This window comes from Diabrotica virgifera, chromosome 8, assembly GCF_917563875.1.
Source record: "Diabrotica virgifera virgifera chromosome 8, PGI_DIABVI_V3a".
NCBI classification, from domain to species: Eukaryota; Metazoa; Arthropoda; class Insecta; order Coleoptera; family Chrysomelidae; genus Diabrotica; species Diabrotica virgifera.
The window spans coordinates 207,839,523-207,863,538 of record NC_065450.1 but is presented as its reverse complement, the minus strand read 5'-3'; the positions used below and the strand labels follow the sequence as shown (position 1 = coordinate 207,863,538).

At 32.1% G+C, this 24,016-nt stretch overlaps 2 protein-coding genes across 3 annotated transcripts in view; one reads left to right on the top strand and one right to left on the bottom strand.

Annotated features, from left to right (window-relative positions):
* The window catches only part of LOC114331049 (uncharacterized), a 527,814-nt gene that overhangs the window by 156,919 nt on the left and 346,879 nt on the right, over nucleotides 1–24,016 (bottom strand). Inside the window, exon 18 of the mRNA XM_050659330.1 lies at nucleotides 19,953–20,232. Coding sequence (XP_050515287.1) covers nucleotides 19,953–20,232 — 280 coding nt within the window. The remainder of the gene's footprint in view (nucleotides 1–19,952; nucleotides 20,233–24,016) is intronic.
* Nucleotides 1–24,016, top strand: part of LOC114331039 (RWD domain-containing protein 2A) — a 515,824-nt gene that overhangs the window by 167,178 nt on the left and 324,630 nt on the right. The window lies entirely within an intron of this gene.

Below are 24,016 nucleotides of genomic sequence, written 5' to 3'. Positions count from 1 at the left end.
GTATCTTGGAAGTGTCATAACAGAAATCGGAGGTACAGAAGACGATATTCGTATGAGGATACGAAAAACTTAACAAGAATTCAGCATGCTCAACCCTGTTTGGAGGTCCGGCGAATATACTACAAGGACAAATATCCGAATAATTCAGTCGAATATTATGTCTGTTATACTCTATGGATGTGAAACCTGGAAAGTAACAATAACCCTTACAGGCAAATTGCAGGTCATTGTTAACAAATGTCTACGAAGAATTGTCCGTATTTTCTGACCAAACATCATCAGAAACGAAGATATGCTACACCTGACCCAACAAAAGAGGATAGAAAATGGAATAAACTCCAGAAAGTGGGGCTGGATTGGTCCAACTCCGAAAAGATAGTTCCAGTATTGAAAAACTGACCTAGAGTGGAATCCCCAAGAAAAAAAGAGGTCGCCCAGTACAAACTTGGAGAAGATCCATCATGGACGAGATAAGAGGTCAAGGAAAGTCTTGGAATGAGGTGAAGACCTTAGCGCAAAATAGAACCCAATGGCGCGTTTTCACTGAAGCTCTGTTTTCTTCGTTTGAGTCGTCTTTCTAACACTTCATTCTAGTACCTCTGATTGATCTGGATATTACTTGAATTTTCACAGCCCAGAGCTGGTAACCATACGTCCATACGATTTCAGTTTCAGTATTTGTTTGTATAGCAGTTTTTTGTTATACAGTGATGAGCGCGCTAATAATCGGCAAAATAACGCAAAAGATGGAAAACATATTAAGTTGTGAGATAAAAAGAAATAAAACTAGTTGAGATGGGAGATTTAGCGATTAAAAACTATAAAGAACCCCGCAGAAACCTTATGGGAAATGGCTCTCTGTCAAATGCTCTGAAACTTTGGATTCTGGTAGTCCTTGATATGTAGAACAAAAGACTTCATGGGCGCGTAGCTCCAAAAAATCATAGTTCTAAGATATAAGCCTCTGAAGTTATAGGTACAGTGAGGACGTTTGAGTTGGAATAAATTCATTTTCTCGAGAATGGGAGACTCTGGAGATAAATTACGAATCAGCTCGATTTTTATTTTTAAATTATAATTTTTTGGCGTATATATCATACTAGTGACTTCATCCATCTCAGCGTGATGACGCAATCGATGATTTTTTAAATAGGAATAGGGGTCGTGTGATAGCTCATTTGAAAGGAAATTCAATTCTCTATTCACTAATATAAACATTAATATAATTATTTATACAGGGTGGCCAAATTTTTTTTTTAATTAAATTAATTGAGAGAGCCATGGAGAGAGCAATGTTAGGAGTAAAATTGACAGATAAAAAGCAAAACAACTAGGTCAGAAATAGAACAAAAGTCAAAGACGCAGGCCAACATATAGCCAGGCTAAAATGGAGCTTCGCAGGTCATAACGCTAGACAAACGGACAATAGGTGGAATAGCATGATACAACAATGGATACCATGGACAGGAAAGAGAGCAAGAACGACCTCAGATGAGATGGGGAGACGACATTAAAAAGATAGGAGGAACGCACTGGAAACAGAAAGCACTAAACAGAAGCGAATGGAGGAAACTGGGGGAAGCCTATGTTCAAAATTTGACGAATTAAAGGGCAAAAGAAGAAGAAGAAGACACAAAAAGAAGAATGTATATAATTTATTTAATTCGAAATACATTTTACTGCTGTCAGAAAACAGAAAAAAATGTTAATTTGTCAACCCCCTCCCTTCCACTTCCCCCGCCCCTTATTTTTAAATAAGGAATAGTGGTCGTGTGATAGCTCATTTGAAAGGTAATTCAATTATCTATTTACTAATATAAACATTAACGTAATTATTTATACAGGGTGGCCAAAAAATTTTTTAATTAAATTAATTGAGACAAAAAGAAGAATGTATATAATTTATTTATTTCGAAATACATTTTACTGCTGTCAGAAAACAGAAAAAAATGTTAATTTGAAAAATAAACATTGCTTTTTGCTTAAATTAAATGTTCAAACTGCTAAGAGGCAGGTGGCAGCTTTAATATTGAATTTAAGCGAAAAATAATATTTATTTATGGAATAAACATTTTTTCTATTTTCTGACAGTGTACAGGATTTATATTATCATTCAAAATAAGAGTAACCTATATCGATTTAATTTTTAAAGTCTCAAACAAATATTAGTTGCATGCATTGTTTTGATTTCGTAAAAGTAGGTGACATTGCTTCTGCAATGTAGATCACTCGTTTTGGAAAACAACGGAGTCAGCAATTTGGTACTGTTAGTATTTCATGGTCACAGTCAGGTATGGAATCATAACAAACAATTGGGATTGATTATAGATACGTAGCAAGTAAAGAAAGAGATCAGTCATTATTCATCATTCATTATTCAACCATCAATGTAGGTAGAATATAGACTTTCGTCCACCAACTAGTTACTAGCGTATATAGTGATTAAATAAACGTATTATGAGTACTTAGTGTATTCCTACCTCTAGCGAGGTTCATCTCCACATTACTGCAACATATTATATTATAACAGCAGTAGAACGTATTTCGAATTAAATAAATTATATGCATTCTTTTTTTTTTGTCTCAATTAATTTAATTAAAAAAAAATTGGGCACCCTGTATAAATGATTATGTTAATGTTTATATTAGTGAATAGAGAATTAAATAACCTTTCAAATGAGCTATCACACGACCCCTATTCCTATTTAAAAATATCATCGATTGCGTTATCACGCCCAGATGGATGACGTCACTAGTATGATATATATGCCAAAAAATTATAATTTAAAAATAAAAATTGACCTGATTCGTAATTTATCTCCAGAGTCGCCCATTCTCGAGAAAATTAATTTATTCCAACTTAAACGTCCTCACTATACCTATAACTTCAGAGGCTCATATCTTAGAACTATGATTTTTTGGAGCTACGCGCCCATGGAGTCTTTTGTTCTACACATCAAGGACTAAAAGATATTAAAGTTTCAGAGCATTTGACAGAGAGCCATTTCCCATAAGGTTTCTGTGGGGTCCTTTACATTATATTTATTGTTTCCCACCTTTAGACGTATCGACGATTTTGGTAACTGCCACTGTGACAGTGACAGTTTTAGTTGACATACTCCTCAGATACGTCTAAAGGTGGGAAACAATAAATATAATGTAAGTTTATAGGTTTTTATCGCTAAATCCCCCACCTCTACTAGTTACACCTCTTTTTATCTCACAACCTTATATGTTTTCCATCTTTTGAGTTATTTTGCCGGTTATTAGCGCACTCATGACTGTATATCGACAATGCTGAGTTTCTTGTGACGTGTTATACGTCCAAGTGTGATAAGGGCATCATTTATTCTAATTCGCCAGAATTCGCCATTCGCCAAACATTAATTGCAACAAAAAATACGTCAAATTTTATTAGGTTGTCGGTGAAAATGTTCAATTACAAATAATTTTTCGGAAATAAATACATTAATCTAGACTGATCCTTATAGGTCTGGATCCCGCGTATGAAAAAAAAGTTGATTAATAGCAAGCTGAAAATTTGTTAATAGCTTAAGGGTGTCTAGTCGGACAAACTTTGATATATGGAAACACTGGAACAGGGGAAGTTTTAATTGTGGAACAGGTTAAAAATTTGGAACGGTCAGACCACGAAAACGGCACATGTATTTTGTCCGACAGAACAGACTTAAACTCTTCGAACAGAGATTAAACTCTCATGCAAAAATCAGACTGCTGTGTATCACCAAATGGGCGTTGTAATGAGTGGAACATGTAGAATATGTCAAATGACAGGAATTATGCCAGGTGATAAATAGCAGTCTGATTTTTGCATGAGAGTTTAATCTCTGTTCGGAGAGTTTAAGTCTGTTCTGTCGGACAAAATAAATGTGCCGTTTTCGTGGTGTGACCGTTCCAAATTTTTAACCTGTTCCACAATTAAAACTGCCCCTGTTCCAGTGTTTCCATATATCAAAGTTTATCCGACTAGACACCCTTAAGCTATTAGCAAATTTACAGCTTGCTATTAATCAACTTTTTTTTCATACGCGGGATTCAGACCTATTAGTAGAAACTACCAAATATCAAAATAAAGCTATAAAATTACCTATGTAATTAAGTTTATGCTTAAGAAATAGAAATGTACCGTAAAATATGATTTCATTACAATACTAAAACACAGGGTGTTCCATTTAAGAAAACTCAGAAAATGCGCATTCCGAGTTTCGACCAACCCTGTATCCTAAAATTTAAAATTTAGATATACTAATAATTTTTAACCATAGTAGACTATATCAAAAATCATTTGAAGATAAATAGCTACTTAGTTAAGATTGTTGGTGCGATTAATAATTAAGCACAAATTAAAGCAGTTAGGTATAGGGAATGCATAAGAAATAAAAAAGTACCATAAAATATCATTTCATTACAATACTAAAATACAGGGTGTTCCATTTAAGAAAACTCAAAAAATACTCATTCCGAATTTCGACCAACCCTGTATCCTAAAATTTAAAATTTAGATATACTAATAATTTTTAACCATAGTAGACTATATCAAAAATCATTTGAAGATAAATAGAGTTTTTGATGTCAAATTACTACAATTCAACAGGGTGTGAGAGTTACTACGAAATTAATAAAAAACCTTATTAATTTTTAAATTACCGTATATAACAATACAAAACCTCATATTTTAAGAAAGAAGATATCAAGGAGAATCCCAAAATGTAAAAATATAGAGAGTGTCCCATTTAAAAAAAACGAAGTTATAAGCAACTTCCGGTATAACCGGAAATAAGCAAATAGATGAAAATATTTTCATTCAATAGATCACTCTTCAAAACTCCTTCATTCAAATTTTCATGATTCTGTTGCCTTTATTTCTCGAGATATTTCTAACAGGCCATTTATCTGCCTCACCCTGTATTTCTTTAGCTACAACTTTGATTATACTGGGTCTAGAGTCTAGAGTCTAGAGAGTTCATACATAATATACCATTATTTTCACTTTTTTCGAAGCTAGATTTTTTTGAAGCTAAGAATGTTTTTTTCGATAAACTACTTACTTTTGTAATTATTTGCAAAAAACCGCCTAAATACGTGTTTTTTTTTTGTTGAAAAATGAACATATATTTACTCGAAAATAACTCAAAAAGTATTAACTTAGTGAAAAACTGCTATAAAACGAGAAAGTTGCCTAGAATTAGCCAGTTTATCCATTTCCGGACTTATTTTGAACGTATATTTTATCACCCCCGAGAAGGGGAGAAAGTCACCCCCAGGACAAAAGCACACATCGGCACAATATCACTTTTCTTCTTTGACATGTTAGCTATGTGTATGACAAATTATATGTCAATCCAACCGGTTCTTTTAAATTTGGAGCAAAAAACCTGATTCCATGTACACTTCGCGTCAAAAAAAACTGGTACAACTCTTATAACCGAAAATCGTGTTTTTCAAGTTGTGTAAGTTGATCTTGTCACAAGTGTCATTCCAATTTCTAGGGCAACGTTGCAAGTTCAACGAAAATATTATATCAAACTAGGTAAAAACGGGGCTGTGCAACAGACCGCATTTTTTAATATACTAAAAACTAAAACAATTGTAATTTTCCGTCATCTCAATTAAGTATTCATACATTGATTCGTGTTTTATTATAATTTATGAAAATATTTCAATTCAAAAATAATGATAGATAATAAATCTTGACATGACTTTAAATTATTATGTTTAATGTCAAATCGAGAGGTGTGATTGGTTTCTCGTAAATTGTAGGACAAAAACTGCATTAAGTTGTGTAGAGTAAATAGAACACACTGGAAAAATTAAAAATTAATTTTGAAATTAATACAAAATGAATAACTTTTACAGTGAACAAGTGTGTAATTTAAATACATATATGTATTATAGTTCGAAATATACATTTTAAACATTATTTTTTTGTATTTAGATTTAGTGCAATTCCGTTATCTGTGATGGCAACAACGAAGTGATTCACGAACAATAATTGTCATTCTGAATAAAGGTTTACATTGGGAAAAAAAAGTGTACCCGTTTTATATGACGCCAAGTGTACTTTATTGCCTTACCGCCTTACCCTATTTGTTGTTTAAACCTCAGCCTAAATGCATTCTATACAATGTTATATCGCACATAACTACATTGCCTTTTGCCAATTTAACGAGAAAGTAACTGCAAACTGGAGCTCATGTTTGTCTGGGCGAAATTTTGTTAAAATTTGGTTTTCTACTTGTTCACTTTATAGGTAGAGAATATATAATGTTACAATTCCTTCACATTCTGGTCATTTGGGGTGTTATAGTTATATCAACTTAATTCACACATCACTCTGAAGAATTGTATGTTGTATTATACATTGTATGGAGTTTATTAAATACTGGGTTGGGATAAAGTATGGAACCAAGCAAATATCTCTGAAACGAAAAGAACAATATTTATGAAACTTTGCATGCAAGTACAGTGACGCAAAAGGCATCTGTTGCCATATTTTTTGTTACTACTCCACGTCCGGTTTCACCGGAAATACCATTAACTTATTAAATTTAAATGGGACACCCTGTATATTTTTGTGGATTTTAAAAGAACTTGTTATTTTTAATTCATACGTACCAAATTTGATAGAAAAAATTTGTTAAAAAGTGTCTGTAGATAATTTTTTGTATTAATACAACTTAGTAGAACATAAACGAGTACCATCGATACTGTAGACTAAAATTGTTGTTTACATGCACAATTGTTGACTTATTTGAATTTAGTATAGTAAGTAAAACTGTTACTGAACTAATTGACAGAAATAAGTTGTATTAAAAATGGTTCATTTAATTGAAAAAGATCGTATTGAAATATTAATGATAATCGGTTGTGATGAATTTTCATTTTTTGGAAGTGAATTTTCCAAATCGACGGATTGGACGTAGAGGATTCATAGAGTGGCCCGCTCGTTCTCCGGACCTCAACCCGTTAGATTTTTTTTTTGGTAAAAAGTGCAGGTAAAATCACGTGTTTACGTTAGGCGACCAACATGCTTGCAGGATTTGAGACAAAGAATAATTGATGAATGTGAATACGTGGAGAAATCTTGCAAAAGGTGACTCACGAATTTATTTGTGGGCTTGCACGTTGTCAGAAGGTGAACAGCAAACATTTTCAACATTTGAAATTATTTTTTTTATTTTTAATCATTGGTCTAACGTAAATGAATTAACCTATTTTTTAACTGTAAAGAGATTTATTTCTTGTTTTAATAGTTTTTTTCTTCCAAACTTGGTATGTATGAATTAAAAATAACAAGTTCTTTTAAAATCTGCAAAAATATACAGGGTGTCCCATTTAAAGTAAATAAGTTAAGGTTATTTCCGGTGAAACCGGAAGTGGAGTAGTAACAAAAAATATGGCATCAGATGCCTTTTGCGTCACTGTACTGGCATGCAAAGTTTCATAAATATTGTTCTTTTCGTTTCAAAGATATTTGCTTGGTTCCATACTTTATCCCAACTCTGTATATATTATATAGGTCTGTTTAATCTCTTCTTGATGAATAGTTATTAATTCTAGAAATATATCGTAATCATGAGTGCCTGTGGAATAATAAATCTGAAGACTACCATAAAATAATATTTTTTGTGAAAATGCAAACTGGTCCCTACTAAAACAGCTACATTTATCTGGATTAAATATAGGCGACATAAAATCAAAAATAAAAACTATCCACACTCGCTATTATTGTTGAGTTAGCAACAATTAGGAAGTCAGAAAAGAGTGGAGCAGAAAGCGCTGATGCTTATATTCCTCGTTTATTGTGGTTGAAAGAGGCAAACTTCTTGATTTTTTTCTAATTTTCGACATTCTTCTAGTAATGCTTTACTTATTAACTCCACGCCAGGACTATTCGCCATTTTGAAAAGACTGTGAAATGAATTCCGTCAGTGAAAATGTAAATTGCTGACCTTTTCAATCTACACTTTCGCTATTCATCCATCATCCGCAATGTACATGTAAAGTGAATGTCTAAATTCGCCTTTAGTGTAAGCCCTATGTTCTTCTTCTTTTGCACTCATGTAATCTTTTATCATTTATAAAAATGAAGACACTGCTTACAAACAAAGACCTTCAGTTGCCTCTCAGATTGAGGACTCTAAGATGCTACATATTTTCTATATTGCTATACGGAATGGAAGCTTGGACATTGAAGAGACAACACATAAGAAAAATAGAAGCGTTCGAAATGTGGTGTTACAGAAGAATATTGAAAATTCAGTGGGTTCAAAGGATTACCAATGTTGAAGTGCTACGACGTTTAAATAAGGAGTTAGAACTTATGAAGGGCATAAAAACTAGAAAGCTGGAATATGTGGGTCACATTACCAGAGGAGAAAAATACGAGTTGCTGAGAATTATTATGCAACGGAGGATCCAAGGAAGAAGAAGCATAGGATGAAGACGCTTCTCCTGGCTGAGGAACCTTAGAGAATGGTTTAACTGTAGTTCATTACAACTGTTCAGAGCAGCAGCAAACAAAGTGACCATAGCCATTATGATATCCAACCTCCGATAGGAGAGGGAACTTTAAGAAGAAGAATCTTTTATATTTTTATTAAATGGGTACAACCCTGGCAATCAATAAATATTCCTGAGTATCGCGTACATTCTTGGAATGTATATTATAGTTGCTTTTATTGCCCCCTTTAAAAACCGACACGGAAACAACAAGAAAAATTTAATTTCCGAACCACACAAAAGCAATTACACAACTAACCCACTAGAGAAGCTCTAGTTGCACAATTAGAACACCTCTCCCGTTCCATAATTGCTCCCGGTGTTTCGACATATTTATAGTAAAAAATATTGAATTTCGGGCTTTAGCGGCTCCACAGGCTGCGCCGCTCGCTCGCAGCGAAAGAGGAGTTATTGGGGGTATCGTATCTGCATGTTCCAATCGGGAATAGCTGTAGCATGAACTGATTACAAAATACGCCGACCGAATTGTTTAAGTTCTGGTGCAATTAAGATATAAACGGTAGATATTTATTGCCGAGTGTCTACTAATTCATAAATATGAGTATGGGGAAAATTTTTTGTCAATTTGTATTATACAGGGTGAGTCATCTCTAATGGGACGGAAGATTACAGCGAAATGAGTAAAAGATTTGAAAAAAATTTTAAATTAGTAGTTTGTAAGTTGATAAAATCTTCATTTTAAAATTATTTTGAAATATACAGGGTGTCTCAATAAATGGCGGCATATCAAAGTTATATTTTTTCTTATGGAATACCCTATATTTTATTGCATTTTTTAATTGTCCGCAAAAAATAAGGTATAGTTTCATAAGGCTTCCCTATACCTATGTACAGAGTGTTCTGAGTTATGGTGACTACTTAAAATGTAAAGATTTAAAAGAAGGCTTATTGTCAAGTTATTTAAGAAATTATGAAAAAAATACTTTTACATCTAAATACTTGGATATTGGTTGAATGTATTCCATGATTAATTACACAGGCCAACAAAAAAAAATTTTATAAAACTTTTCTTACAAATTTATGTGAACCCTATGTATTTTTTGGCGCTAAAAAAGAATCTGAAATTAGATTTTACGTATCACCCATAGTTTTCCCGCAATATGACACTGGTTTATTATACATTATAATAATTTGAAAAAGACAAAATACCCAAATACATTAAAATGATACATTATTGGAATAAAACCTTTTATCTAATTATTATTGTGTAATAGTATAGGTCTGTGCAATCATTTCAGGAGTAAATGATTCTGTATTTTCTTTCTCTTTTTTATGTAACACTTCTGAAGTAGCTTTTTCTCCTATGTGAGGCACTCTGTTGTTCCCAATGAAGTGACCAACAGTAATCACCCACCATATTGGTGTTCCAACGTCCCTGGTATCGTTTCTCCATCACCTTGATATCCTACTGGAATCGTTTACCTTGTTCTTCACTGACATTACCCAGATTTTCAGGAAAAAAGTCAATATGGTTATGCAAAAGGTGGATTTTGAGGCTCATTTGACATCCCAAATCTTAAATCTTATCTAATATCTTAAAAAATTTATCTAATAAATTAGCTAATATAAGGTCGTAGTTAGGGTCTTTCACATTACCTAAAAAGTAGGTTACAACTTTTTTTAATGCAATACAAGCTTCCTTTGCCTTAGTAATCATCTTGGTTTCAAAGGTAATTACGCAATTTTAAATGTTAAATCGTGAAAGAATGGTGGGTAATGCAGTATTTTTAATTTGCTTTTCGGACTCAGCACACTAAAATACATAAGATAGAGGTAATCTTATCAAAAAAGTTTTTTCATCGTTGGCCTGTGTTATCACACAATTATTTGCAGGGTGTTCAACATTTACGGTTTCATTATTGGATTATTCAATGTGTCATTTGATGCTTATTTTAAATGGAACGCCATGTAGATTAATACACCAATATACTAAACGGAGTCACCTCTTTCGAATGGTATATGGATGTCCTATACCTAGGTCTAATAGTTATTGCGTAATTTACAAATATTTAAATTCTTAATCTGCAAATCGAGTTTAAAACAAAAGATGTATCTCATTGTATGACATCGTCATTTTATGACGGTACGGTCTGGTAATTATCAAAAATATAAACATCCGTGTATGATATTCAAATTTAATTGTTCCTAAAAATGAATAATCACGTTATCTACGAAAGAGTAGACATTGTACTTTGCATTGGGGAGTGTTTGCAAAATTGTATCTTAACTTCTTAAGTTTACGCTCAAAAGTATCCTGATAGACGACACCCAAAAAAGGACATTTTTGAGAGATTTCTATAGATTCCGTGCTACTGGTAATGTTGCATACGGAAAGTTAAATAAAAATAAACCAGTTTTTTGTGATGACTTTAAGGAGCTTGATGTCCTGCTTCCTGTTACATAAAACCCAAATACTAGTAAAGAAAAAATTTCGGGTGAATTGTAAATCAGTCAAACGACTGTTAGAATACTTAAGAGAGACCACTGTTATCCATATAAAACTCTACACCAGTATTAGACCAAACAGGATTATGATAAATATTTAACTTATCGTTTATGGACTTTAGACTTTATAGAAAATCCTGATTTTTTAATGTATTGTGTACAGACCAATATACCTACTTTTCATAATAATGGTCTAGTAAATAGACATAATTTTCATTTCATTATGATACAGTAAACAAATATTTATTTCGTACAGTTTAAAAACCGAGAGTGCTATAAATATTATTTTTAAAATCAATTTACCGTTTAAGAAAATTGTAAATTACGCAAAAACTATGACTCCTGGTTAAAGAATATCCCTATATCATTCGAAAGAGGAACCTGTGCTTAGTACAATAATTTATTAATATACATGGTGTTTTATTTAAAATAAGCATCATATGACACATTAAAAAATAATCCAATAATGAAACTGTAAATTTTGAACACCCTGTAAATAAATGTGTAATAATCAATCATTGAATATATTAATTATAAAATAAAAACCAGACCGTACTGTCATAAGGTTACAATGTCATACAATGCCATTAATTAACTACATCTTTTGTTTTAAAATCGATTTACAGATTAAGAATTTAAATAATTGTAAATTACGCAAAAACTATGAGACCTAGGTATAGGACATCCATATACCATTCGAAAGAGGTAAAATTGTTTAGTATAATTATTTATTAATATACATGGTGTTCCATTTAAAATAAGAATCATATGACACATTGAATAATCCAATAATGAAACTGTAAATTTTGAACACCCTGTAAATAAATGTGTAATAATTAATGATGGAATACATTCAACCAATATCCAAATATTTAAATGTAAAAGTAATTTTTTTATAATTTCTTAAATAACTTAAGAATAAGCCTTCTTTTAAAACTTTACATTTTAAGAAAAGTCAACATAACTCAGAACACGCTGTACATAGGTATAGGAAGATTTATGAAACTATACCTTATTTTTTGCGGACAATTAAAAAATGCAATAAAATATAGGGTGTTCCATAAGGAAAAATATAACTTTGATACGCCGCCATTTATTGGGACACCCTGTATATTTTAAAATAATTTTAAAATGTAGATTTTATCAACTTACAAACTCTTAATTTAAATTTGTTTTCAAATTGTTTACCATTTCGCTGTAATCTTCCGTCCCGTTAGTGGTGACTCACCCTGTATATTGGAAAAACAGTGTGAAGTATGCTTTATAATTTGGTAGTCTTCAGCTATTGTGGTAAACCTCCTATACAATTAAGGCATGTACGGCAGTCCGATAAGTACTTAGAATACAAAATAAAAAAGGAAAATTTTGGAAAAGTGACAATTTATTTCTCTACATAGTCTCATTGTGTAATTACCATCGAAAGCAATCAGTCGAGTTTGAAAGTAGTATTTTTGTGTAAAGTGTGTTAATTTGGTGGCCGTGGAAGCATACTCGTGTGAGACGACATCGTGATCAAGTCGAGAAGTACAAACTCCTTGTGTCCGAATAGATTCCAGTTTCTGTCTGGAACGAGTAGCCATATTATATAAATTTTGCACGAGATACCGAGTTGAAAAAAATCTTGGAATTCTAAAAATTGATATTGTTTTTATCGAGTCAGAGATTTTAATTTGAGGAGAGAATTCGAACGAGTGCCGTTTTTTGAAACAGTTTAAAGGAGAAGGACAGTTTGCAGAATCCGAGGAGCACGTAGTGGGAGAACTAGGAGCAACACAATCCAGCAGAAGAAATAATGACGTTAGAAAAGGTTAGTCAGATTATCTGTGAAAAGAGAGAGTTGTTTTGCATTTTAGTCGATTCGCTAAACTCAGACACAACTGGCAAGTGATTTTAGTTGGTAATTTTTTTTGTTTTTGGTAAATTTTACCACAATTATCAAAATTACTAACTATTTAGTAGCTATTAACTATTAAGTAATTATTTTTTTGCCAATTTTACCAAATTGGCAAAATTACTTGCTAAAATCACTAACCAATTGTGTCTGAGTTTAGCGAACCGACTATACATACCATATTTGTTTTTGTTAACTTAACAGTATTACTGCATAAATTATTCATTCATAAATTCATAGAAGATATAAGTAATCTATTTAAAAAGTGGAAATTAAATTTTGTTTTTTTTTTAATAATAATAAGAACAGTCTGATTGAATGAATTTTGGTTCACAAATGGAGATAATAGAATTAAAGTTTTTTTTTGATTAGATAAGATTGTCCATTCTTTCACGGTTTTTGCTCTAAAATTTAAAGAACCACTTGGATTGACATGAAATTTGGCATACGTATAGCTTACATGTCAAAGAAAAACAGTGATATTGTGCCGATGTGTGCTTTTGCCCTGGGGGTGATTTTCACCCCCTTTTGGGGGTGAAAAAATATATGTCCAAAATAAGTCCGGAAATGGGTAAACTGACTAATTTTAAGTAACTTTTGTTCTATAGAGCTTTTTCGCCAAGTCAACACTTTTCGAGTTATTTGCGAGTGAAGATGTTCATTTTTCAACAAAATAACCACATTTTTAAACGGTTTTTCGCAAATAACTCAAAAAGTAAGTACTTTGTCGAAAAAACGTTCTTAGCAAAAATATAGCCTATAAAAAAGTAAAAAAAATAGTGTACGCGTTAGACCTCTGGATCTCGTACAACCAGAGTTATAGCCAATGAAAAATAGATTCATACTCACCAAATTTCAAATAGAATATTTCGACGTAAAATATCCAAAAAAATTAAGCACTTTTTTGGAAAAATCCATTATAACTTTTTTAAAGTGTTTAAAGAAATCTTTATTTCTGTTTTTACAAAAAGTTTCTAGCTTTAAATTTAAGCAAGTTACGCTCAAAATAAAGTTGGTCCCTTTTGTTTTTGCAAAAAAAAAATCGGGAAGACCATCCCCTAATTAGCAACTTAAATGAAATTAATCGTTACCGCTCCACAAATTATTTTACTTATGTTGTGTTTATATGATCTGTAAGTTTCATCGATTTAAAGTGCTTATTTTTGAAAAAAATTGGTTTCAAAGTAAAATTTTTAAAAATTTAAATTTTGAAAAATATGCTTTTTTTCAAAATAACTTAAAAATTGTTAGAGATACCAAAAATCTCGAAAAACAAAAAAAGTCAGATTTGCTTTTCTGAATATCATGTATTTTTTTGTTTTTCTGTTAGACAAAAATTGATTGAGATTTGGTGTTTCTAAATTTGCATACATTCGTGATCAGTGACTCGTTCAACCCCTTTTAACTACAGCCCTTTCAATAATAAGGACTTTGAACCGATGAAACTTACAGATCATATAAACAATATATACACGAGTCAAGAAACTTGTGAAGTCGTAACGATTAAGTAGATTTAAGATACTAATTAGGGGGTGATTTTCTCGATTTTTTTACCAAATCCAAAAGGGACTAACTTTATTTTGAGCGTAACTTGTTTAATTTTGATGCTAGAATTTTTTTTTATAAAACAAAAATGAAGCTTTGTTTAAACACTTTAAAAAAGATGTAATAAGTTTTCCCCGAAATGTGCTTCATTTTTGGTTATTTCACGTTAAAATATTCCATTTGGATTTTGACGAATATTTTTCATTAGCTATAACTCTGCTTCTACTACGTGTAGAGACGTGACATATACACCATTTTTTTAAATTTTTTACAGGCTATATTTTTGCTAGGAATATTTTTTCCACAAAATACTTACTATTTGAGTTATTTACGAAAAACCGTCTAAAATCGTGGTTATTTTGTTGAAAAATTGAACATATTCACTGCCAAATAACTCGAAAAGTATTGACTTAGTGAAAAAACTCTATAGAACAAAAGTTACTTAAAATTAGCCAGTTTATCGATTTCCTGACTTTCCTTGGACGAATATTTTTTCACCCCCAAGAGGGGGTGAAAACCACCCCCAGGGAAAAAGCACATATCGGCACAATATCACTTTTTTTCTTTGACTTGTTAGCTATGTGTATGCCAAATTTCATGTCAATCCAAGCGGTTCTTTAAAATTTAAGGCTATGGGTACATAATTCGCAAATATTTTACGTGTATCCCTACTTTTTCTGTCTTTACACGGCAAATTACGTGTAGTAAAATTCACACTGGTATGGATATGTAAACATTATTAGAATGTCATTCTACTTAAAAATGTCATCATTAATTTAAAGAGATGGGTTTTGAATGTTCTTGGATAACTGTTATTTTTATAATTGGAAATTATTAATTCAGTAAATAAATGTGATCATTTTTTCACTAACACTAGGTCTGTTCGTACAGGAATCACTGACTATCAGCAACTGCACGACGCATGCGTGTTTCAATTGTGCGAACGCTAATATTGAAACACGCATGCGTCGTGCAGTTGCTGATAGTCAGTGATAGTTTCTGATTCCTGTACGAACAGACCTATGTAATAATTTATTTGTACAACAAAGACTAGTACTCAATCGAGAAAAAAAGAAAAGTGTTTAAGTGATTTTTTAATAATATATTGTTATGGAACGCTTACAATTTTGAACATCTTTAACAACAAAATACTTGGATCACAGAGTATATTATCCTGATGTATTCTCTGCTTGGATCTTCCACAAATAATACACAATAAATAACTTTTTATTAAGTTCACGTCTTAATTCCAATTATTTATCAAATACACTATATTTCAATAATATTCAATCAATAACTCAACATATTCCCGATGCAATGTCAAATATTTAAAATTGTCACTGATTGTCAGTGTCTGACTGACAATATATGCTGACAATATTATATTCGGCTGAGTGCGTTGTAAGACAAAGACAGATTTGGAAAATATTACCACGGCATTGTGTTTATTTTTTTCGAATCCTGAAAAAACCAATAAATATTTTTGAAAAATTTAAACGCAGAATGAAAGACTAAATTATTACCGAGGGCCGAAAGTCCCTTAGAATAAATAAAAAGTTTATTTTGAATGATATATTTGAAATTAAAAATCACACTAAATTTTCTCTTAGTTTTTCACCCCTGTAACTTATTAAAATAAACATTATAGAAGTTCTCAGGGACTTTCGGCCCTCGCTAATAACGTGATCTTTCATTCTGTGTTTAAATTTTTCAAAAATACTTATTAGTTTTCTCAGGATTCGAAAAAAATGAATCCCCATTTGAATAGCATTGCAGCCGAAAATACGTACCGATCCTCTTAAAGGTTTTGCAATATTTTACCGTTAAAGAACGGACTAAGAGTATTTACAACAGAATAAAGTTTAGCATAAATTTGAATTTTTTTTATATTTATGGTATAGTATATAAATAAATAGTAGTTACAAAATTTATATGAGTTTGAGTATATTTATTTTCCCTGCTTTGTCCTGGATAAAGCAAGCAACGGGAAATACTAGAAGCCACAAAATAAAGGTAATACAATTACTTATTATCCAATCAATTACCCATGAGAATATTTTTTATTGAAAAAAAATTATTAAATTGTGGCTTTGTTTCATGAGTAGCAATTAAAATAATTAATTATTTAATCTAGTTAATAAGATACTTGTCAATCTCATAACAAGGAGAAAATACAGAACATAATAATATATAGAATCGATTAAAACAAAAGGTTTGGTGCATTAGAAATACAAAAAAAATTTGGTGCGTATATTCTGTTTTTAAGCATATTTTAGGGCTAAGCTGCTCGGGTATATTAATATATTTATACATAATTTATTATCACTTAATTGCACTATAAGTAACATAATTTTTCCTTTTAATAAAGTGTAAACTTAAAATAAAAGGATGTGTGTTTGTACTTTGTACGCGTGTAAGAAGGTATATAGTATGGTATAGTTAGACCCAAACCCAGACATCCAACATCAAATTGTTCTATATGGTCCACATAATGTTCAGAAAAAAGTCACACCATTTTGAGCGTCGGGTTTGGGGGGGAGAGGGAAGAGAAATCAGCAAATTCGTAGTTTTTTAGGTTTTTCGTCAATATTTCTAAAACTAACCGGTTTAGCATGAACAACCTTCTACACAAAATTGTTCTACATTAAATTTGAAATAAAAAAGGCTCTATGCATAACCCTTCTAAAATGAGTGGTTCCAAAGTTACGGAGGTAGTATAGTATAATTGGTCCAAAAAAAGGCCTAACCCAGACACCCAAACTAAAAGTTTTCCTTCAACACCAAATTTTTCTATATGGTCCACATATTGTTCAGTAAAAAGTTACACCATTTTGAGCGTCCGGTTTGGGGGGGAGATGGGGGAGAAGTCGGTAAATTAGTAGTTTTTTACGTTTTTCGTCAATAATTCTAAAACTGTGCTTTAGCGCAAGGAATGTTCTATAGAAAAATGTACTACATAAAATTTAAAACAAAAAAGGTTTTATACATAATTGTTATAAAATCAACGGTTCCAGAGTTACGGAGGGTGAAAAGTGGAGGTTTTCGATACTTTTTATATATACCGATTTCTCCCCCCTCTAACCCCCAAACCCGACGCTCAAAATGGCGTGACTTTTTTCTGAACATTATGTGGACCACATAGAACAATTTGGTGTTGGAGGATAACTTTCACTTTGGATGTCTGGGTTTTTGGTATAGGTATATCATAAATATTGCCCAAAAAATATAAAAAGTATCGAAAACCTCGACTTTTCACCCTCCGTAACTCTGGAACCGTTGATTTTATAACAATTATGTATAGAACCTTTTTTGTTTTAAATATTATGTAGAACATTTTTCTATAGAACATTGTTTACGCTAAAGCTTAGTTTTAGAAATATTGATGAAAAACTTAAAAAAACTACTAATTTACCGACTTCTCTCCCATCTCCCTCCCAAACCGGACGCTCAAAATGGTGTAACTTTTTACTGAACAATATGTGGACCCTATAGAACATTTTGGTGTTGGAGGAAAACTTTTATTTGGATGTTTGGGTTAGGCCTTTTTTTGGACCAGTTATACTATACTACCTCCGTAACTTTGGAACCATTCATTTTAGAAAGATTATGCATAGGGCCTTTTTTATTTCAAATTTAATGTAGAACAATTTTGTATAGAAGGTTGTTCATGCTAAACCGCATAGTTTTAGAAATATTGGCGAAAAACTTAAAAAACTACGAATTTACCGATTTCTCCCCCCTCTCCCCCCCAAACCCGATGCTCAAAATGGTGTGACTTTTTTCTGGACATTGTGTGGACCATATAGAACAATTTGGTGTTAAAGGAAAACTTTCACTTTGGATGTCTGGGTTATGCCATCTTTTGGATCAACTATACTATACTTATACTTCTATTATATGATTTCAACGAAATAAATATACTTAAAATAGTTTATTTGTATTTTATTTAAATATTAAACTAATTTTATAACTTACTACTCCCCAAAAAATGTTATTAAAACAATACCAAAAAAAAGTATGGCAAGGCAACAACATGAGGTGTTCGTAAGCGGTCAGCCATCCAAAACATAACCGCACTAAACACTGCTGGACTAAGGTTATCGAGTGACAACCGTGTAAGTCAAGTGTACTATGGCCGAAAATTGATACTAAAATGAATTATTTTGACAGATTGTACAAATAATATCGACGGTTGCAAGGTAAAAGGTTCATCATCATCATCATCATTCTCTTTGCCTTATCCCTATGCGGGGTCGGCTTCCCTAATTGCATTTCTCCACACAATTCTATCTTGGGTCATATCAATGTTAATTCCCTTTACCAACATGTCCTGCCTTATCGTCTCCCCCCAGGTCTTCTTTGGTCTTCCTCTCCTACTCCTTCCAGGAATCTGCACTTAAGGTATTCTTCGTATTGGGTGATTAACGTCTCGACGTTGAACATGGCCAAACCATCTTAACCTGTGCTCTCTCATTTTGGCATCAATTGGTGCCACACCTAGACTTCCCCTAATATACTCATTTCTAATTTTATCCTTCTTTGTCACTCCACTCATCCATCTAAGCATTCTCATTTCCGCCACATGCATTCGTTGTTCCTCTTTCTTTTTCACTGCCCAACATTCAGTTTCGTACATCATAGCCGGTCTAATGGCTGTTTTATAGAATTTCTCTTCAGCTTCATTGGAATTTTTCTGTCACACAACACACCACTCGCTTCTTTCCACTTCATCCATCCAGCCCTAATTCTACTGCATGCATCTGCATCTATTTCTCCATTACTCTGTAATACCGATCCTAGGTACTTAAAACTATTGCTTTTCACAATCATTTCACCATCCAAAGATACCATTTTATTTGTAGTAGCTCCATCTTTAAATGAACATTCCAAATACTCTGTTTTTGTCCTACTAAGTTTTAAACCTTTTTCCTCCAGAGCTTGTCTCCACTGTTCCAGTTTTTGTTCCAAGTCTCTTTCACTATTTCCTACTAACACGACATCATCAGGTTGCAAGATAAAAGGTTGTAACCCACAAATCAACTTTTTTCAGGAAATAGAAGAAACGTTCCATTTAAGTAATTTGATGAGGAAAAAACCTAATATTTTTTCATTCGTTTTTAGATTAATTATTGATCTACAAATTAGTGACAAAAATTATTAGGATAATTCGTGATCAAATTACTTAAATGGAACGTTTTTTCTACTTTCTGAAAAAAGTTGATTTGTGGGTTACAACTTTTTACCATTAATCTTCTTTTCATCATATTTTAATACTTATTATCCTATTCCCAACGAAGACACAAAAATTATAATAAATATATTTACTAAAAACACCAATACATTATATTTTTTTACACGTTACTTGCACTAATACATACGTAACTTGGAAGATTTAGCAACTATCTTTATACTGTCTATGTGCGTGTAGTTCATACTGTCGTTTTTATAAAAATTCACTTTCAACATTTTTCCCAAGCGCGCCTAAAGAAATATAACTTCAAAATCCACAAAGAGTAAAGCAACTCACCTTGTACTATCCTTAGTTTCGATAACCCTAAATCTCTTCCTACCGTTGATCTTATACCCTCCACTATTTAAGACAATCGTCTCCATCCATTGGCCGATATCCACATCCTGCACCCGGGATGCCGGCGTCTTCATCGCAGCCGACGCTTTCCTTTCTGGACTGAGGACGTCGACGTCGAGGTTGCTGAACGTCTTGGTGCCCGTAATCACATTTCGCCTGTCGTATCTCATCACCTCTGTGTCTAGATTCAATTTGTTCACGAGATAATTTCCTTCCAACTCTGAAACAACACACTATATTAGTAGGTGCTCGGTAAAACTAAATAGAACATGTGAAATGGGGGCCGAGAGGAACGAGATAATAAATATATTTATTATCCGAAAATTTCGAAATACACTTCCTTGAAAAGGAAGTTAAATAAAACAATATGAAAAAATTTTTTTTAAGAAACGCTTTTATTTAGTTATGAGTGACTAAAAGTTAAAATATAAAAAAATCAACTAAAAAGCAAAAAATAAAAAAAATCAAACTCGACGGATTATTCGACAAAAACGTTCGTTGAATGAACAAAAAAATGAAAAAATCTAACACATTCGTTAAAGAAAAGCGTGGGGCGCGTCTTCATCAAATAAACGGTTTTCGCCCCACGCTTTTCTTTAACGAATGTGTTAGATTTTTTCATTTTTTTGTTCATTCAACGAACGTTTTTGTCGAATAATCCGTCGAGTTTGATTTTTTTTATTTTTAGCTTTTTAGTTGATTTTTTTATGTTGTAACTTTTAGTCACTCATAACTAAATAAAAGCGTTTCTTAAACATTTTTTTTTCATATTGTTTTATTTTTTACTTTTTACTCTTATACTTTCCAAACATTAAAATATATCCTCATGTTTAAAAAAAAGGATGTAGGTATATGACAGATACCTTTTTTGCATTTATTTTAACTTTTGATACATACATTGTACATTTTCTGTAATTTCTTCATACATTTCTTAAATCAAAATCATTATTTACAACTATTACAGTTTTCGCAGTATTTGCATTTCTTGTAATACTTTACTATTGCACGGTGTAGACGCTGTTAATTTTTCGCAATGCAGTTATTCGATGCGCAAGCCGTCTAAAGGTACGTATCCATACAAGGGTAAACCTCGCTCGGTGTAGTAGCTCCACTTAAAAGTGGAAACGTCGGTGATCGCCGCTTGACGCGTACACTCTTCGTTTCAACCGGTTTGCGGTTTATATTTAAGGGAGCGCATGCTGTATCCATTTGAGCAGCTACACCGAGCGGGGTTCACCCTTGTATGGATAAGTACCTTAATGATCGCACTCGGCTCAATGAATCGTAAGCTTTGCAGGCTCAATGCAGGCTTTTAAGCCTGTCCTTACGCAAACACTTTCGGGCCCAAGTTCACGACAGCGCAGCGTAGTCAACAGTCGAACCTTGCGTTTTATGGACAGTCGAAGCCCACGAAAATACTAAGGCCAGCATTCGTCCCTCTGCGGTGCCATAACTTTTTTTCGCTGAAATCGGACAGAAACCGGATAAATTTGAAACTTTATTGTTTATATATGAAGCATAACGTAAACAAATAACTTAAAAAGTGAAATTATGTATAGTTTATATAATTAGCTACAATCTGTAAAAGTTTCAAGTTTCTACATTATAAAAAACAAGAGAATTTAAGCATTTTCCATTAAAATCGTTTTTTTTTTATTTAAACAATTCATAAATATATAAAAAAAATTTGATAGACTATTCGTGTATCGTTCCCGCGAATCCATATGTCTGCAAAATTTCATTCATTTCCATTGAAGAAAAGGCAGGCAAATTAACGTCTAAAGATTTGACGCAAACAATTGAACTAAATAAAAGCGTTTAAAAACTACATTTATATCTATGGTTGCCCAAGCGGGGATTTTTGCAGTTACTCGAGCGCGTCAGATTATTACATGGGGAGAAACCTTGTACCCTGAAAATGAACCTCTACCATATATATTGGCTCTTAATGCAGGTGAGTTCGTTAAGGGGGGGGGCGAAAAAAAATATATCCTTAGAAAAACTCGAAATCGTCAGATTAAGATAAGGTAAGTTAAGTAAATGCAAAACAGTGTATACTTCAAAAATCTGACGATTTTAGCGGGGCGTAAGGAAATGGGTGGGTCCCAAAGTTTCACAAAAAAAGCGAATATTTCGCGAAATGAATGACACATCGAAAAACTAAAAAATACGTGCTCAATATTTTTCAAAAAATCTATCGAATCATACCAAACACGACTTCCCACAGAGAGGGGTGGGGGTAAATTTAATATTTTAAATACGAATCCCGCGAAATGAACATCAGATCGAAAAACTGAAAAATTCACTTATTCAATATTTTTGACAAATCTATCGAACGGCACCAAACACGACCCCCCACGGAGGTGGGGTAGAGAATTACTTTAAAATCTTAAATGGGAGTCCCCATTTTTTATTGCAGATTTGGATTCCTTACGTAAAAATAAGTAACTTTTATTCGAGACATTTTTTCGAATTATGGATAGAGGTCGCTATAATCTAAAAAAAACATTGTTGGAAATGGAAAATTAAATTAGAAGGTGGAAAGTCCCACTAAAATGGCAAACTTTACTTAACTTTTTTGAAGTTATACTTCTTTAGGCGCGATTGAGATTGAGGGTGAATTTATATTGAGCTGCGCGCATGTGCACACCGACAGTATGGTATTAGTCGTTATACGGGCTCTGATTGGGTGTTGAAATGATCTGTCAATAATAAATAATTGTTCAATATGAAGGTAAACAAATGTATAATATATTAGTTTTATTGTTGTGAGGACAGAAACAAAAAAGTTTATATATAATTGTAGTGACTTTTAAATAGTTTTTAAAGCAACAGGTACGTAATGATTGTAAATGTATCATAGGTACCTACCTATTTGAACCTACCAAAATACATAGTATGTAATACTTTTATTTACATACCTAATTTGATTACCATCAAAATTTCTATCAATATTCACCTAATATATTGTTTTCTTACTCTATGTTTTGTTGTATTTTTTCAATTCTAAATCATTTCAATTCAAAATCAAAATAATTTGATTTATGTAATTCAAAACTGTCAAAAGTTTAATCCGTCGAGTTAGTCGATCTTCGCACATAACGACACGTTGTCTCCGTGGCGAAGCGTTTAATGCGAATGAACCCCAATACAACGCCAATACGAACCGCGCTGATAAGTTGGTTCGAATCCCAATAGAAACTTTTATTTTTTTTATACATTTTATGATTGTAAGTATATTTATTATATAATTTTATTTTCAGAAAATACGTATTTAGTTAAAAAATTGTCCGACAATGAATGTTCAGAAATCATTTGTGGCATTTAGAATGTGTTTGTGTGTGTTTTATTCTTTTATTATTTTAATTTTTGGCACTGTTTTAATAAAAATGTTTGAGAAGTAGTAAGTATAAATTAGTTTAATATTTAAATAAAATATAAATAAAAAGTATATTAATTTCGTTTATAATCATATAATAGAAGTATAACTTCTTACGTGCGTACAAAGTACACACACACATTCTTTTTTGGTTTTAGGATCTACTCTTCACAACCCAAAGCGCTCGAGTGACTGCACATTTAGCATACTTTGCTCCCCTACCACTACTAAAATATGTGTAAAATACTATTCTTTAATTATTTTGTTTACTAAATATTAGTTTATTGCATGCATTATAATATGTATTGTTGTGGTTTGCTCAAATGTCAGAAATTAAATAAAATTAAAATCAAATTAAAGAAATCAATTAACGAAATTAATATGATATCTCAGGGCTCTTTTACTAATAAAAAATGAACAAACGTGGCTTCAAAGTATTTTTTGCTAGCTGCCTTTGAGGAGAAGGATAGACTCGATAGACAATAGGAAAATAAATTTACAACAAAATGAAATTATAAAGCAAAAGTTATATTTTAAAATCAGTCAAATATTAAAAGTAAAATTTACTGCAGGAAATTTTACTTTCCGGTACTGGTCCGGGAAAGACACTTTCCGCGTGAGTTAG